Source organism: Leptosomus discolor, chromosome 7 (assembly GCF_034619465.1).
Source record: "Leptosomus discolor isolate bLepDis1 chromosome 7, bLepDis1.hap2, whole genome shotgun sequence".
In the NCBI taxonomy this organism is placed as follows: domain Eukaryota; kingdom Metazoa; phylum Chordata; class Aves; order Leptosomiformes; family Leptosomidae; genus Leptosomus; species Leptosomus discolor.
The window spans coordinates 54,797,496-54,811,164 of record NC_141397.1 but is presented as its reverse complement, the minus strand read 5'-3'; the positions used below and the strand labels follow the sequence as shown (position 1 = coordinate 54,811,164).

The following is a 13,669-nucleotide window of genomic DNA, read 5'->3' as shown; positions in this document are numbered from 1 at the left end:
CTGCCTCTTAAGGCAGTGAAGTCTCCATCCCCTCCCACACTCCCTCCCCAGCCCGACCCTGTCCGGCGCAGGGGTGGTGGGACCTCAGCCTTCATCTGGAGCTTCCCAACAAGCCGTAAGTCCTTCTTGGGTTGGGAAATCAATTTTCCCTCTGCCTGTTTTATGGTCGCCCTGTCAGTCCCTCTGCATGGCTAGTTGAGTTGGAGCTGGGATCGATTTTGGGGGTTGGCTTTTGGGCTGTATCCTGCTCTGCTTTGAGACCAGGGAGAGGGGACAGCCCTGCTGGCATCCCCCTGACAATGGGGTGAAGGGGCTAAGGTGGGCTGGATGGCTGTCTGTGGATGGAAAGTGGGGCAAGGAGTGCTTAGGAACCCTGCATGGAGGCTGGGGGGAGATTTTGGGTGATTTTTCAAAGGAAAAGCTGGGGCTGGGGCAGGATGGGTGTGAAGGTGCAGAGCTGTGGTGATCAGCAGCATCCTGGCACCCTGACACCAATGGGGAGAGGGGCAGAGGGAGCCGGGGCAGCAGAGGGGTTAGGAAAGGGTCCCGCAAACCTCTCTGTCTCTCCGCAGCCATGAATCCCTACGTCAACTGTTCTGGCCCCGAGTTCTCCCTGTCCCAGCGAGACTTTCCTGTGGAGCCCATCAGCCCTGATCTCTGCAATAGGATTCACTCAGAGACCTTGTTCGACCCCAAGGATGCCAACCTGACGGAGGAGCAGCTGCGGGATAAGTACCTGGGACCCCGACGGTCCAGCTTCTTTGTCCCAGTCTGTGTCATCTACCTGCTGATCTTTGTGGTGGGAGCAGTGGGCAACACGCTCACCTGCATCGTCATCCTCCGGCACAGGTTCATGAGGACGCCGACCAACTACTACTTGTTCAGCTTGGCCGTGTCCGACCTGCTGGTGCTGCTGCTGGGGATGCCACTGGAGCTGTACGACCTGTGGAGCAACTACCCCTTCCTGCTGGGCGCCAGTGGCTGCTATTTCAAGACGTTGCTCTTTGAGGCCGTCTGCTTCGCCTCCATCCTTAATGTCACAGCCTTGAGCGTGGAGCGCTACATCGCCGTGGTGCACCCACTCAAGGCCAAGTATGTGGTGACCAGGAATCACGCCAAGAGGGTCATCGTCACCATCTGGGTCTTGTCAGTCGTCTGCTCCATCCCAAACACCAGCCTCCATGGGCTGCAGTCTCTTTATGTGCCTGGCCGAGGGCAGGTGCCTGATTCAGAGATCTGCACCCTGGTGAAGCCGCGCTTGACCTACAACCTCATCATCCAGATCACCACCATTGTCTTCTTCTTCTTGCCCATGGGGACCATCAGCATCCTCCACCTGCTCATCGCCCTGCAGCTCAAGAAAGAAAAGATGCTGGAGGCCTTGGGAGCCAAATCTGGTGGTGGCTGCTACTGCCACAACACCCAGGGGCAGAAGAAAGTCAAGAGGAGGCAGGTCACAAAGATGCTGTGTGAGTCTAATGCTGGGGATGGGCAGAGCCAGGGGATATCTCCCAAGGCTGTGTTGGAAGGGTGCTGGGGGGAAACTGAGGCACAGCCAGTCCAGAGCACTGAGACTGGGTTGTCCCAGACAAAGGCTGCAGGGCTAGCTTGTGGAGTGTTGGGGCAAAGACAGATCTGGTGGCTGCAGTCCAGTGGTGGGGATTGCTCATGCTAGCTCCCTCCCAGCCACGAGACCTCCCCTCCTGCAGGAAAGTGCTGGGTGAGAAAGGGAAAGGAGCTGGGATGGGGGAACCTGCCCCCTGTTGCTGAACACAGACCTCATGTGCTGCTGGTGGTGGTGGTATCTCTCAAAGAGGGACCAGTTCTTACCCAGCCCCTCAGCCACTGCAACCGTCCTGTGGCAGTGATGCACTGACCCAAGGCTGGACTGGAGCATCCCTCTGTCCAACTGCTCTGTGCCCTTCCTCCCCTCCCCAGCACCATCCCTGCAGCCTCTGGCCCCCTTCCCAGCAGCAGGAGCAGGAGCTGGCTGCCCTTGGGTGGCCATCTCTCCCCGGCATGCTGACCTCTGCGTGCTCCCAGCCCCGTGACAGCACAGCAATGGCAGGTTGCCCAGCCCAGTCCATCAGTGGGGCCAGGGCTGCTTTTCCAGCACGTGCCAGACAAGTTACCACTTGTCTGCTTCCACTGGCACCAGGGCTAGGAGGGAGACAAAAAGCAACCTGTCCCCATGTACCACAGAGATGCAGCATGGCACAGGTATGGCAGGGCAGGGGACCCCAAGACCACCTATGCATCACCCCCTTTCCTTTCCATCAGCAGAGATGGGTTAGAAAAAAAAAACCCAAAACCAGAGCACAAGGAAAGGGCACAAATAGCTCTTGCTCCTTCAGCTTTGCCAGAGTAGGTGGCAGGGTGCCCAGAGGCTGGACGCCCACAGGGGCATCCCTGAGCTGAGCTGCATGGCTCCGGGGCAGTGGCAGGGCCAGCTGCCTGCCAATGGGGAGCAGAGGTGCATGGCACAGCAGCACCTGGAGCAGCTCTGGCAGGAGATGGATGGAGGGAGAACCTGTCCAGACCTCCAGCTCCTCCGTGGCAAGTCAAAAATGCACTGGGGTGGGCCCTTACCCACTGCCCCTTCCTCTCTCCCATGCCTTTTTGGGTATTCTTTGCTATGGCCGAAACCAAAACAGGGCAGTGCTTGGCCAGGGACTAGAGGTCCCTGGAGAGGGTGAGCCTTGTCCCCCCAGTAACACCAGCTCCTTGGCTCCCCGCAGTTGTGCTGGTGGTGGTGTTCGGGATCTGCTGGGCCCCCTTCCACACCGACCGCCTTGTCTGGAGCTTCATCTCCACCTGGACCAGCCACATGCTCCACATGTTCCAGTACGTCCACATCATCTCGGGCGTCTTCTTCTACCTGAGCTCGGCTGCCAACCCAATCCTCTACAACCTGATGTCCACCCGCTTCCGGGAGATGTTCAAGGAGGCGATGTGCCACTGTGGCCACCACCCGCTGCAGTCACGGAAATACTCGCCCAGTGTCACCCGTGCCACCACCCGCAGCACCGAGTGCGAGCCCATGCCTGGTGCCAATGGGCTGCCCCTCTCCGATGCCAAGGAGCACAAGCTGGAGGAGGTGGAGAGGGGCCAGGCCACCACCCAAACAACATCCCTCTGCTGATGAGCAGGAGGACGCGGGGGGGCTGGGTACCAGCCTTCCCCACCACCAGCATCCATCTGACTGTGGCACCCATCCTGTGCTGGGGAGCGGGGCAGGAGCACTGGAAGGGTCGCTGTCTCTCTGTGCCATCCTGCTGGGATGCGAAGGCTGGTTTTCTCAGCAGCGCTGCTCCAGGTACACGGTGGCAGTGGCCATGCTGTGCCCTGGATGTGTTGCACCGACTGTGCTCAGCACCAGCACTGGCCAAGGCCAGGGCATCCCTCGTGGTGTGGGGACGGATGGTTTGTACATCAGGGAAAAACTTTCCATCCCTTGTGGCTCAGCAGGGTGAGTCCACGGGTGCGGGTGTCAGGGGTGTCAGGCACCCTGCACTGTTTTGGGACACTGTGCTAGATGGGTGCCCCGAGAGGTGCTCACACCCGGGCTGAGACCCAGGGGAGCAGGAGAGGTTTGCATGGGATGGAGTGGGGAAAAACTGGTCTGTGGATGCCTTCTCCCTCAAGACCTCCCCAGGGCCCTCCGGCACCGACGTGCCCCTGTTTTTCTTGCACATCCCTTCAGTGGTGCCAGCTGGCATCCAGCTGCAGGGTGCTGGTACAGCGCCTTGCTCCCAGCCTTCCTGCCACCCTGTGTCCCCAGGCCCTTGAGGGCAAGGGAAGGAGCAAAGCCGCTCTCTCCAGAGCTGGAGCCTGTGGGGGAGAATACAGGACAACAGGAGCCCTAGGCTGCCTGCAGTGCCAAGGCACAGCTCCATGCCTGTCCCCATGCCCCACGAATATGCCCCACTCCCCTTTCTCTGACCCACATCTAGAAGGTGCCACCCTCCTCTTCCTCAGCCCGCCATGGCCCCGTGCACCGCTGGAGAATGAAGGGAGCCTTCCATCCCTGCCTGAATGGGTTGAGCCTCATTGAGAACTCAAAAAAGCTGTCGGCCTGATTTGTGCCCTGGTTGTGTTCCCCCAGGACCCAGCTCTGCTCCCTGCACAGGGCTGAACCGGGGCTGTCCTCCTGGGGGGTGATGGACAGGCCATGTGCCAGGGTGATGAGCAGTAGGGGTGTCCCACCAGCTCTGCTGCTGCAGTGGGTCTGTGGGGCCAGGTGGGCTCAGGGCACGGTGTGGCAGGGAAAGTGTGAGAGGGATGCACCTTTCCCAGTCTCCAGCATACTTGGTCCGAACTGGGCCTGGGGCCATTGCAGAGGGGGAGCTGCCTCCAGAGTGGTGACGATCAATCAGTCCCCAGACACGTGGCCCGAGAAATGTCATGAAAATGCCAGGGAGCACAGGCTGGCTGGTTGTGCTCCCCCAGGCTGGAAGGACCTATCGATTTGCTGTCTGAGATCTATGCCGCTGACTTCCCAGCATACGCCAGGTCCTCCCGCAGGAAGAAACATCGGGGCTCCAAAATGCCACCCGAGGGGCTGTCCAAGCAGCTTGAGATCTTGCCTTGCCCAACTTCCCCAGCCCTAGCTCTCCCCTGGCCAGCCAAGGAGGTTCCTCTGGCTCAGCATCCCTCGGCTGCACCTCTGGGCAGAGGGGATGTGTCAGTGGGGCTCGCCTGGGGACTTGAGCAGAAATACGGAAGGAGCAAGCCCCGGGCAGAGCACTGGCAGGGGCACCACTGCCTGCTGCTGCTCTGCTTCCAGCCCTTCCTAAGCACATCACACAGGGCCGTGGTCAAGACCAAGAACGGGCAGGATTTGGGGGTCGCAAACTCTCTTCTGCCCCCATCGACCCGGTCCCTGGCTCGGGGGCGGTGCAGCTGGCTCACCCCAACTCCCCATTGCCACAACGGGGTCTGCCATGGGCAAAGCCCTTCCTCCGGCCCTTGTGGGGTCCTGCTGTGTGCTGCTGCGTGAGGGTGGGCGTGGGGCTGCAGTAACTTCGCACTTCAGGGTCCTGCCAGCTGCTCACAGTCTCTCTCCAGAGGATGTCAGCGTGGCCAAGGGTATCGAGATCCATTTATTTCCTTCCCCCTCCAGCTCACATTGCTGGTGATCCTGGCAAGGGACAGCACCCTGGCAGCTGTGCAGGGCCCCTCATCACTGCTGCACGGGTGGACGTGACTGACCTCCTTGATGGCTATTATTGCCCCATCTCCCTTCACCCAGCCACTTCCCCAGCCACAAATCTCCAGGGAATGGCTTTTTAATAGGCGGTCGATAGCATTTTATTATATAGTGACAGCCGTCTGTGTGGAGCTTCGGGGTCCCTCGTGCCGTGAGTCGGGAGGATGTGTGCGAGGATACAGCTGTGATCACTGCAGCTTGAGCTCCTTGGTCAGTGCCAGAGGACAGTGTGTGAACCCTCCTGGTGTTGTTTTGGGGGTCCTGGGTCTCAACACACCTGCAGTGGAGTTCAGAGCAGCCAGAAAGGTGAGGCACTGGTATTGTCTTCATGCAGCCTTGTGTCTCCACGTGCCCTGCTGTCCCCTGACATGGGACTCCCCATCCTCCTTGGCTACCCCAAATTCACCTCTCTGAGATGCAGGAGGAAAATGTGCTGCTGAGGCCCTGGCACATCAGGCACCCCACCCAGGGCTGCCCCATCGCCTGACCACATGCACAGCCGGGCCAGGGATCATCCTGAAAAGCATCCCAAAAGCTTGCCAAAGCCCCAGCTGCAGCACAGCTGGTGGCATGCCCTGGGTGGAGATGTGCAGGCAAACTTTGCTCCCCTAACTGGGGTTTTGCGACAGCATGTGGGTACAACCCCAAATCCGTGGGTACCGCATGCCAGCCAGGCTCACGAGAGGTGCTGCAACTGAAGGCTCCTGGGCAAGTCCTTTAATCACATAATTAATTTTAGTAAAAGCTGCAGTCAGGGCATGAAATCTAATAAAAATGGAACTGATTTCCCAGGGGAGAACAGTTTCACAGAGAGGGTTTTACACCTCTCCATCACCAGGAGGGCAGTGGCTGCTGGCTCCTGCCTGCCTTGGACTTATTGCAGCCCTAGGAAGGGAATTAATGGAGCCTGTTTGCTCCAAGGATGATGCTCCCCACTGCCCTCTGCCCTCGGGGTCAGCCTGGTCCCCTGCCAGTATAAATTAGAGGGATTATTCTTCACGGGGAGCTGGTATAGAAGCAAAGAGCCCTGCGAAGGGGGAAGCAGCAGAAGCCAGGGATGGGGCGAGTTGCTCCTGCTGCTCCCACCCGTGTGGGATCCACTGGTGCCTCAGGATGGCCGAGGGGGAAGGAGAATTCCAAAACACTGCTGGGGAGTTCTTACCGACTAAATGATCCTTTCAGGACCTAAGGGAGACCAGAAGAGACAGAGCAGAGGGATGTTGGGGGTCCGTGACCTGGGGGGAGCATGAGGATGCCATTGCTCCAGGTCTTCACTCGGAGTTGGGGGAAGCATCTCTCTAGATCTGCAACACGTAGCATGTGGCCGGGTTGGGCTCCATGCCACCATCTCTCCAAATGCTTTGTTTCCAAAGAGCTATTCCCCAAAAGTTGTCCATCTGTCTTCCCAGATTTATGGCAGTGTCTGTCTAACAGCCGGTTCCTGCCTAACCAACCACTCCTGGTCCCAGGTGAACCCTCCTGCCCTCCCATGCCTGCTCAGCACCCCCACAGCAAGAACCCATCCCTCCTCCATCACCTCTGGCCCCAGTCCCAGGAGACTCCCAGAAGCTTGTGGAGCTGTTTTCCCCAGCTGCCGCACGCGCTGAGTGACACAGTATCTCCAGAGCTTCCAATAAAAAGATTTATCACCATAGCTTTGGGGATTAAAAAGCAATCCATCTATGAGGCTGCCCCAGCCTTGTAAGGCTTTATTTTGTGCTGTGATTGTTTGCAACAGGCATGGGGTGGTATTTTTTTTCCTTTAGAGAGCCAAACTCAAATTTTACAGCGATTGCCTTGTGTATTTGGAGCCATGATAGATGGCCCCAGAGAGTGCCAGCGGATTTTTTGCCGGCCCTCTTCAATAAGCCAAGGGAAGGGTTGTTTTTTGCTTCCTTCGCACAGCCATGGTATGGGGAAAACTCGTACAGCATGAATTTGGCAATGCCCTTATGTCCCTGGGAGCCAGTGGTCCTTGGCTGGGGCTGGGCGGTGGGACGGATTGGGCTATCCAGCCATGGATGTGGCATGGCAGCCTTTCCCACTGAGACCCCAGCCCTTGTGAGGGGACCAGGGAAGCAGGAAAATGTAAAGGTCAGGAAACCGCAGGGATGTGCTGGATTTGAGCTTGGCACTGATTTAGACTGCTTTTTGAACCATACTTCCATTATTCCTCTTACTCAAGGATAGTGGTGGCATTGAAAAGCTAACACTAGTGCCCACAGACTGGTGATGGGCAGCACGGAGGTAGACAGGAGGACAAACACACAGCAAGAGAAATATACGTAGGGTTTGATTCTGCTCCTTGGGCACACCCGTGGGCTCAGTTTTTAGCCCCACAACAAAGGCAACCCATCTTCCCACCTGGCTCCTCTGTGGCTCCCCAAAGAGCCAGGACTCACATAGGGACCAGCTTCCCAGGGAGCCATGCACTGCAGGGAGGCTGGGAAGAGGTGGTGTGGGAAGCGTAGCCCACCCCAAGGGCCTGGATGGAGATGCTCAGCCACAGCTCCGAATGCTCAGGCTGACTCAGCCGCAGCATGGTGTGACTGTCACCTGCACTGGGGATGGTCTTCTCCATGTCACAGCAAACCCAAGAGCCTTGGAGGGGCCAGGCCACATGCAGGGAAGGGATGGGCTCCCCGTACCCCACCTCTCCCTGCCTTAGGGCAAGCAGGGAAGGGACACACTGGGGCTAGATGGGCAAAGGACATCTCCAAGAAGTGAAGGTCCATGTGTTATTTAAGGACCTCCCTGCCTGAAAGCCCACCATCCTCATGGAAGGGTGAGGGGAAGGACAGAGGTGCAATGCACAGCGCCCTTCCCCACAGCCTAGCAGCAACGTGTAGGAAGAATTTCAAGGGCAAAGTGGCCCGTCAAAGCCAGCGAGCACCTTCACAAGGGACACCTGGGGCAGGGTTAAAACCCCACTGCAATGGGTCAGGAGAACCAGACTGTCTGGTTAGCCCACGCCTCCTCCTGTCACAACACGTTGTTGCTAAAGGTGATAGAATTGATGTCAAAGGAGACCGCGTGATGCTTAATTTGGTTCATGGGGACACTTTGGTTAAGAAATGAAAGTGATGCATAATTAGCATGGCAGTAAGTGGATTAGAGCTGGCTGGATGGCAGAGCTCTGGGGCAAGCGGGGACTGCTAACAACTGGCTGTGATTGCCAGTGGGGCTGGGGTGATTTGGCTCAGCCCAAGGCTCCTGCATTGTTCCTGAGCATTATCCCTGAGCAGGTCCCTGGGGCTTGAGGAGCACAAGTGGAGGACCCTGCGACTGACTTGGAGGACAGCAGTCTGCAAAGGGCTTCCCCACAGCCCACAAAAGCTGTGCTTGGGGTCCCCAGCATACGTGTCCCAGGGGTCTGCACTGCTCCCCTGTGTGGGATGTGGAGGATGAGAGGGCACCAGCTCTCCAGTCCTCATTAGGGTGGAACAAATTCCACCCTAATGAAGAGGAAGGCTTGGATGCCCAGACTGGAAAAAGCTAACTTTTATCTAGTTTTATCTATATTTAGGACCAGTGAAACACGAGGACAAGTTCCCAAGGGTGGTAGTGGAGTCCCCTGAGGGGAAAGGCCTCCCCACAGATCAGGTGCTTTTCTATAAGGCCAGCTCCTCTTCAAATGCATTTTTGAGAGTATTTGCTTCTGCTAAGGACCTGGTCTGCATCTTGCTCCAGTGTGAGGAAGGGAATGACAGCCCTTGCTCCTCCACTCCACTGTGTCCAGACGGCATCTTCCCCTCCCTCCTGGCACCCAAAGCACCCAGCAGTACCTGGGACGACCCATTCCAAAATGAGTTTGCAATGAAAACAAGTAAAAAACCAAGACCTGGACCCGTGCTCGATGCTAGATCCCAGCTGTCCCTGCTGCGGCATTATTATTGCAGCAGACTTTAATTACAGGGTTTTATCGCTCTTTGTGCTTATCATGGCAGCCAGGGCAAGTTTGTCTTCTCGGTTTGGGTCTATTTAATGTGGCACATTAGAGAAAGCTGTCTGAGAGGCATCTGTAGGCCAAACACATCTTTCTTGTTATCTTTCCTGGGCAGGTAGAGTGACTGTCTGGCATTAACGACCATCTCACATTAATGATGCTGAGACCAAGCGTGAGACATCCCCTCCCGCTCCCAGAGCCAGCATCATGTGGGAGTATGGTCTCAGCTGGCCCTGGGGCTAAAAGCCAGGCCAAAAGCTGTATTTCACACAGGAATCAGACCGGGGCTGCCAAGAGGGGAGGACACAGGTCCCTAGTGGGTGTTTAGCAGAGACAGGATGGAGTGGCTTCCCCAAGCAAGCCCAACTCCATGCCCTGGCAGGCAGGCAGGCGCCTGCAGGCACAGGAGCTGCCAACAGGCAGCAGAAAATAAAGATACAAAAATAAATCTGGTTTTCCTCAGCTGCTGTGCCTGATCTCTGGAGGAAGGGCTGATAAAAAACCCTTTGCTGCCTGATACTTGCCTGCGCAGGCACGGAAAGAAGCTCAGCAGCGCTGCCCTCCTTCCTCCCCCAGCCAGATCCCAGCTGGAGGATGGTCCTGGGAGGGGGAAATCCCCAGGGGGCTGCATGATTATGGCAAGTGGTAGACGAGGTCCTGCTTTCCTCAGGGCAGGCATTTGTCTGGTACGTTCAAGCTGTTTTCAGGCAACTTTCACCCCCAAAACCAACCCTAGAGGTTGCCCTTCTCTCTTGGTGGGGCCAGACCCCATGACCCATCAGTCTCCATGTGTCCTAGTCCATGGCAGTGGGCCTCAGCATACACGTGGGTGTCCTGTCTCCAGCCAGACCTCACTGTGGCAGGCACCTTCTTTTCAGTGTCCTGTTTTCAGGGAGAAACATAAGCCCTGACCCCACTTCTCCTCTCCTGGCATCTCCCACTGCCCCCATTACTGCAGCCCTCAGGTTACCACCAGCCCAAAGCACCCCCTCCCCTGCACACCAACCCCTCCAGCACTTGCCTTGGTTTAATTCCTTTTAATTTCTCATTCTGCGCTCAGAACAGCTGGGACCAATTCGCTGCTGCTGTCACTAGAAAGAAATCAAGTTAATGACGAGAAAGTCATTATAATTTAGAAGACCCATCAAGCCTCACTGTATTAATGAGGAATGGGGGAGGGGATTACTGCTGCCTGTCCCACTCTTCTCTCCCACACCTACAGCTCCTAGCCATCCCAGGAGCCTGTGAGCAGTCCCAAGCTCAAGCTGCTTTTTTCCAGGTACTGCCTTGTATTTGCACCATGGTCTGGGCCCCTCTGTTGAAGAGCTCTTTGCTCTTTCTGGTGTCTTCAAGTGATTTCTGCTCCAGTGAAAGGAAGATCCACATCTCTGTCCAGCTCTCCAGTTGTCCAAACTAATCCTGGCCTCAGCTCCAAACCTCTCTGCTGGGACTGATTTAAACAACAGCCTTGCACAGATGGAAGAACAAATGGTTCGAGCTGGGTTTCATTTCTATTTTTCTGCAGCAATCCCGGCTCGCAGGTGGTGAGTCCATCTGGCAGGATCCCAAAATGCAACAGCAGCAAGTGCCGTGCAAAAGCATCCTCTGCATGAGCCAAGATGAGGGCTGGGTGAGGTCTTCTTCATCCCCCTGACATGGAAAAAGGGAGATAGATGAGAGTGATTTCTACTGATTGTGTGGTGGGTGGTTGAATTAAGTATACAGCAGCAAAAAGCTGAAAGAAAGAAAACACAGTAAATGGGGATAATGGAACTGAAAAATACCCATTTGCACCCAGTCAGGGTGGGTGAGTGTGGCAATTGAAGTGTTTAAAGGTTTTTCCTCCAGGAAAGAGGATGATGGTCCCTGGGAGATGTAATGGAGTTTAACCCTATGTGCCGTTTTTGGCTGGGATAGAGTTAATTTTCTTCACAGTAGCTAGTATGGGGTCGTGCTTTGGATTTGTGCTGGAAACAGTGTTGATAACACAGGGATGTTTCAGTTACTGCTGAGCAGTGCTTACACAGAGTCAAGGCCTCTTCTGCTCCTCACACCACCCCACCAGCGAGGAGCCTGGGGGTGCACAAGGGGTTGGCAGGGGACACAGCTGGGACAGCTGACCCCAGCTGACCAAAGGGACATCCCACACCATATGATGTCAAGCTCAGTGTATAAAGCTGGGGGAAGAGGAAGGAAGGGGGGGATGCTTGGAGTGATGGCGTTTGTCTTCCCAAGTAACTGTTACGTATGATGGAGCCCTGCTCTCCTGGAGATGGCTGCAGCCCTGCCTGCCGATGGGAAGTGGGGAATGAATTCCTTGTTTCGCTTTGCTTGTGTGCGCAGCTTTTGCTTTACCTATTAAAGTGTCTTTATCTCAACCCACAAGTTTTCCCACTTCTCCAATTCTCTCCCCCAATGTGGGGTAAGTGAGCAAGCAGCGGGGTGGTGCTGGTAGTTGCTGGCTGGGGTTAAACCTCGACACCCTATTCCAGAAGCCTCATATTGCAGTAGGAAACCACTCATCCTTGGAGCTGAGACTGGTCTGACAGGTCATATCTGCAAGCATCTCCTCCCTTGCAGGGAGCACCATCCTTTGAGAGGTCTCTGTGTCTGCTTGCCGTTCCTCCCAGCTTCTGGCCTGCTTCCCTGCCCCAAAATTTTAACATCCCCCTGGCACAACAGCTCCAGAGCTGAACAGGGCCTTTGGCTGACACTTGTGCCATTTCATTCTGCACCAAGCAACTCTGTCAGTTGGGAGAGGCTGGGGTCAGCGGTGACACACCCTGTGCATCACTTACAATTTTTCCCCAAAACCTACTAGAAACAGGTTTAGGGATCTCCAGCTCCATTCAGGAGGTCCCAATACCTGGCTTTTTTGTGCCAGCGATAATTTTAGTCACAAAGCCTGACTGTGCTTGAGCCAGGAATTGAGAGAACAATTTAAAACAATAGGAAGGACTAAGCCAAGAAATCTGGTATCCTTTCAGTTTAGCACCCGGAGGGAGCCGGAGCATCTCCAAGCACAAGCTGCAGGGAGATGTGGTCCCACTGCAGCCCCACTCTGCCAATGGACTCACTTCAGCCACATCCCCTCCTTGCCAGTGAGGATGGGTCCTCTCCTGTGCCACAGCATCAGTGGGTGTGAATTCACAGGTCACTGTGGGATTTCACCCAGCGTAACTGTTTTCGGCAGCTGGGACGCTCATGGGTGTGACATGGTTGATGAGCACTTGACGGCATCTTCAGGACCTTCTGGTCTAATTTTCCCTCATCCAAGAGGCTGCTCTGTGCCAGCCCTGGTAAAACAGGCTCATCCCCCAAGAGAAGGATTTAATGTTCTTTGCAGAAAACAGCCAGGCACTTTGCCGTGAGGCACCATGTGCCTGCTGTCCCCTCTGAACCGCCCAGTTCACTGCCTTCGCTCCAGCCTCAGCGGTGGCAGGAGTACAATCTCCTTCCCAGAGGAGGTAGAAAAACAGATCCTGATTTCATGCAAGTACCCCCCTTGGGTCCGAGGCACCAGGGAAAAGAGAGAGGACTGAATATGAACAAGCACAGCGGGACTCTCCCTGCTTGGTGCATTTGTGCACCCTCCAGTCCTTTCAGTGCCAAATGTACCCTTTAATACCTAGAGGGTGAAGGTGTAGGCTGTGCAGGACTGCACAAATCCTGCACTAATGACAGTGCAAGTACAGCTTGGTGCTCTTTTAGAACCATTAAGTTAGTTATTTTTCCAGCAAAGCCAGTGTCTGAGCAGGGACCTGGGATGTGCTCACCTCCCCCGGCTTTGCTGGGGCTGGGAGCAGCTCTCGGCCCCCCACACTTGGTGGTTCTACAGCATCATTTCATTAGCCCAAACATGGGTTTTGGCAAAGGCTTTGGCAGAAGGTGAATGGTGAGACCAGGCTCCATGTTAACCCCTGCGCTGCTGCTGCCCTGGTGTGCAGGAGGTCTTGGGTCAGTCCCGTACAGAAACCGCCTGTCTCCTCTCTGTGCACAGGCAGCCTTCACCTGCAATGTGACGGCCAAGGAAAAACCATTTAAATACAGAAACCTAGCACTGCTATGGCTGGAGACATTTGGGCTTTCCCTCCAATTTACCCTTTCCCTTCTGGACCTTTCCCCCACGGTGATCTCCTTTCCCAGACGGATTTGCCCCCTCCCAGGCTGTGGCTCATCTGCTGGGGGTGTTTTATCACCTTCAGGGGCTGGGCGATGCTGGCCCCATGGCAGGAAGCTCAGTTTCCCTGGGAGCAATGCCCTGAACCAGGGTGAGGATGCGGGCGCAGGGTGAGCCCCAGCGAGGCAGCAGGACCAGTTTGGGTGCTCCTTAGCCATAACGCACAGGGTGATGCCACCTGCCTTGCAGGAGCCCCAGCCAATTTCAGCAAGTTTAGGCATGAGGCTCACAGCCCGGAGGGTGCTGGATTTGGCACCCATAGCAGTGATGATCCATTCTGCTTCCGAAAAAGGGTGCACAGACCCTGACCTCTGCCCATCGCTGCATGGGCACG

The 13,669-nt window shown here is 56.0% G+C and overlaps 1 protein-coding gene across 1 annotated transcript; it reads left to right on the top strand.

Moving 5' to 3' along the window:
• The first annotated feature begins 574 nt into the window (after positions 1 to 574).
• On the top strand, positions 575 to 3,142 carry NMUR1 (neuromedin U receptor 1). The gene is made up of 2 exons (XM_009955959.2): positions 575 to 1,469; positions 2,739 to 3,142. The coding sequence occupies exons 1-2, from the start codon at positions 575 to 577 to the stop codon at positions 3,140 to 3,142; spliced, it is 1,299 nt and encodes a 432-aa protein (XP_009954261.1).
• Positions 3,143 to 13,669: the final 10,527 nt, after the last annotated feature.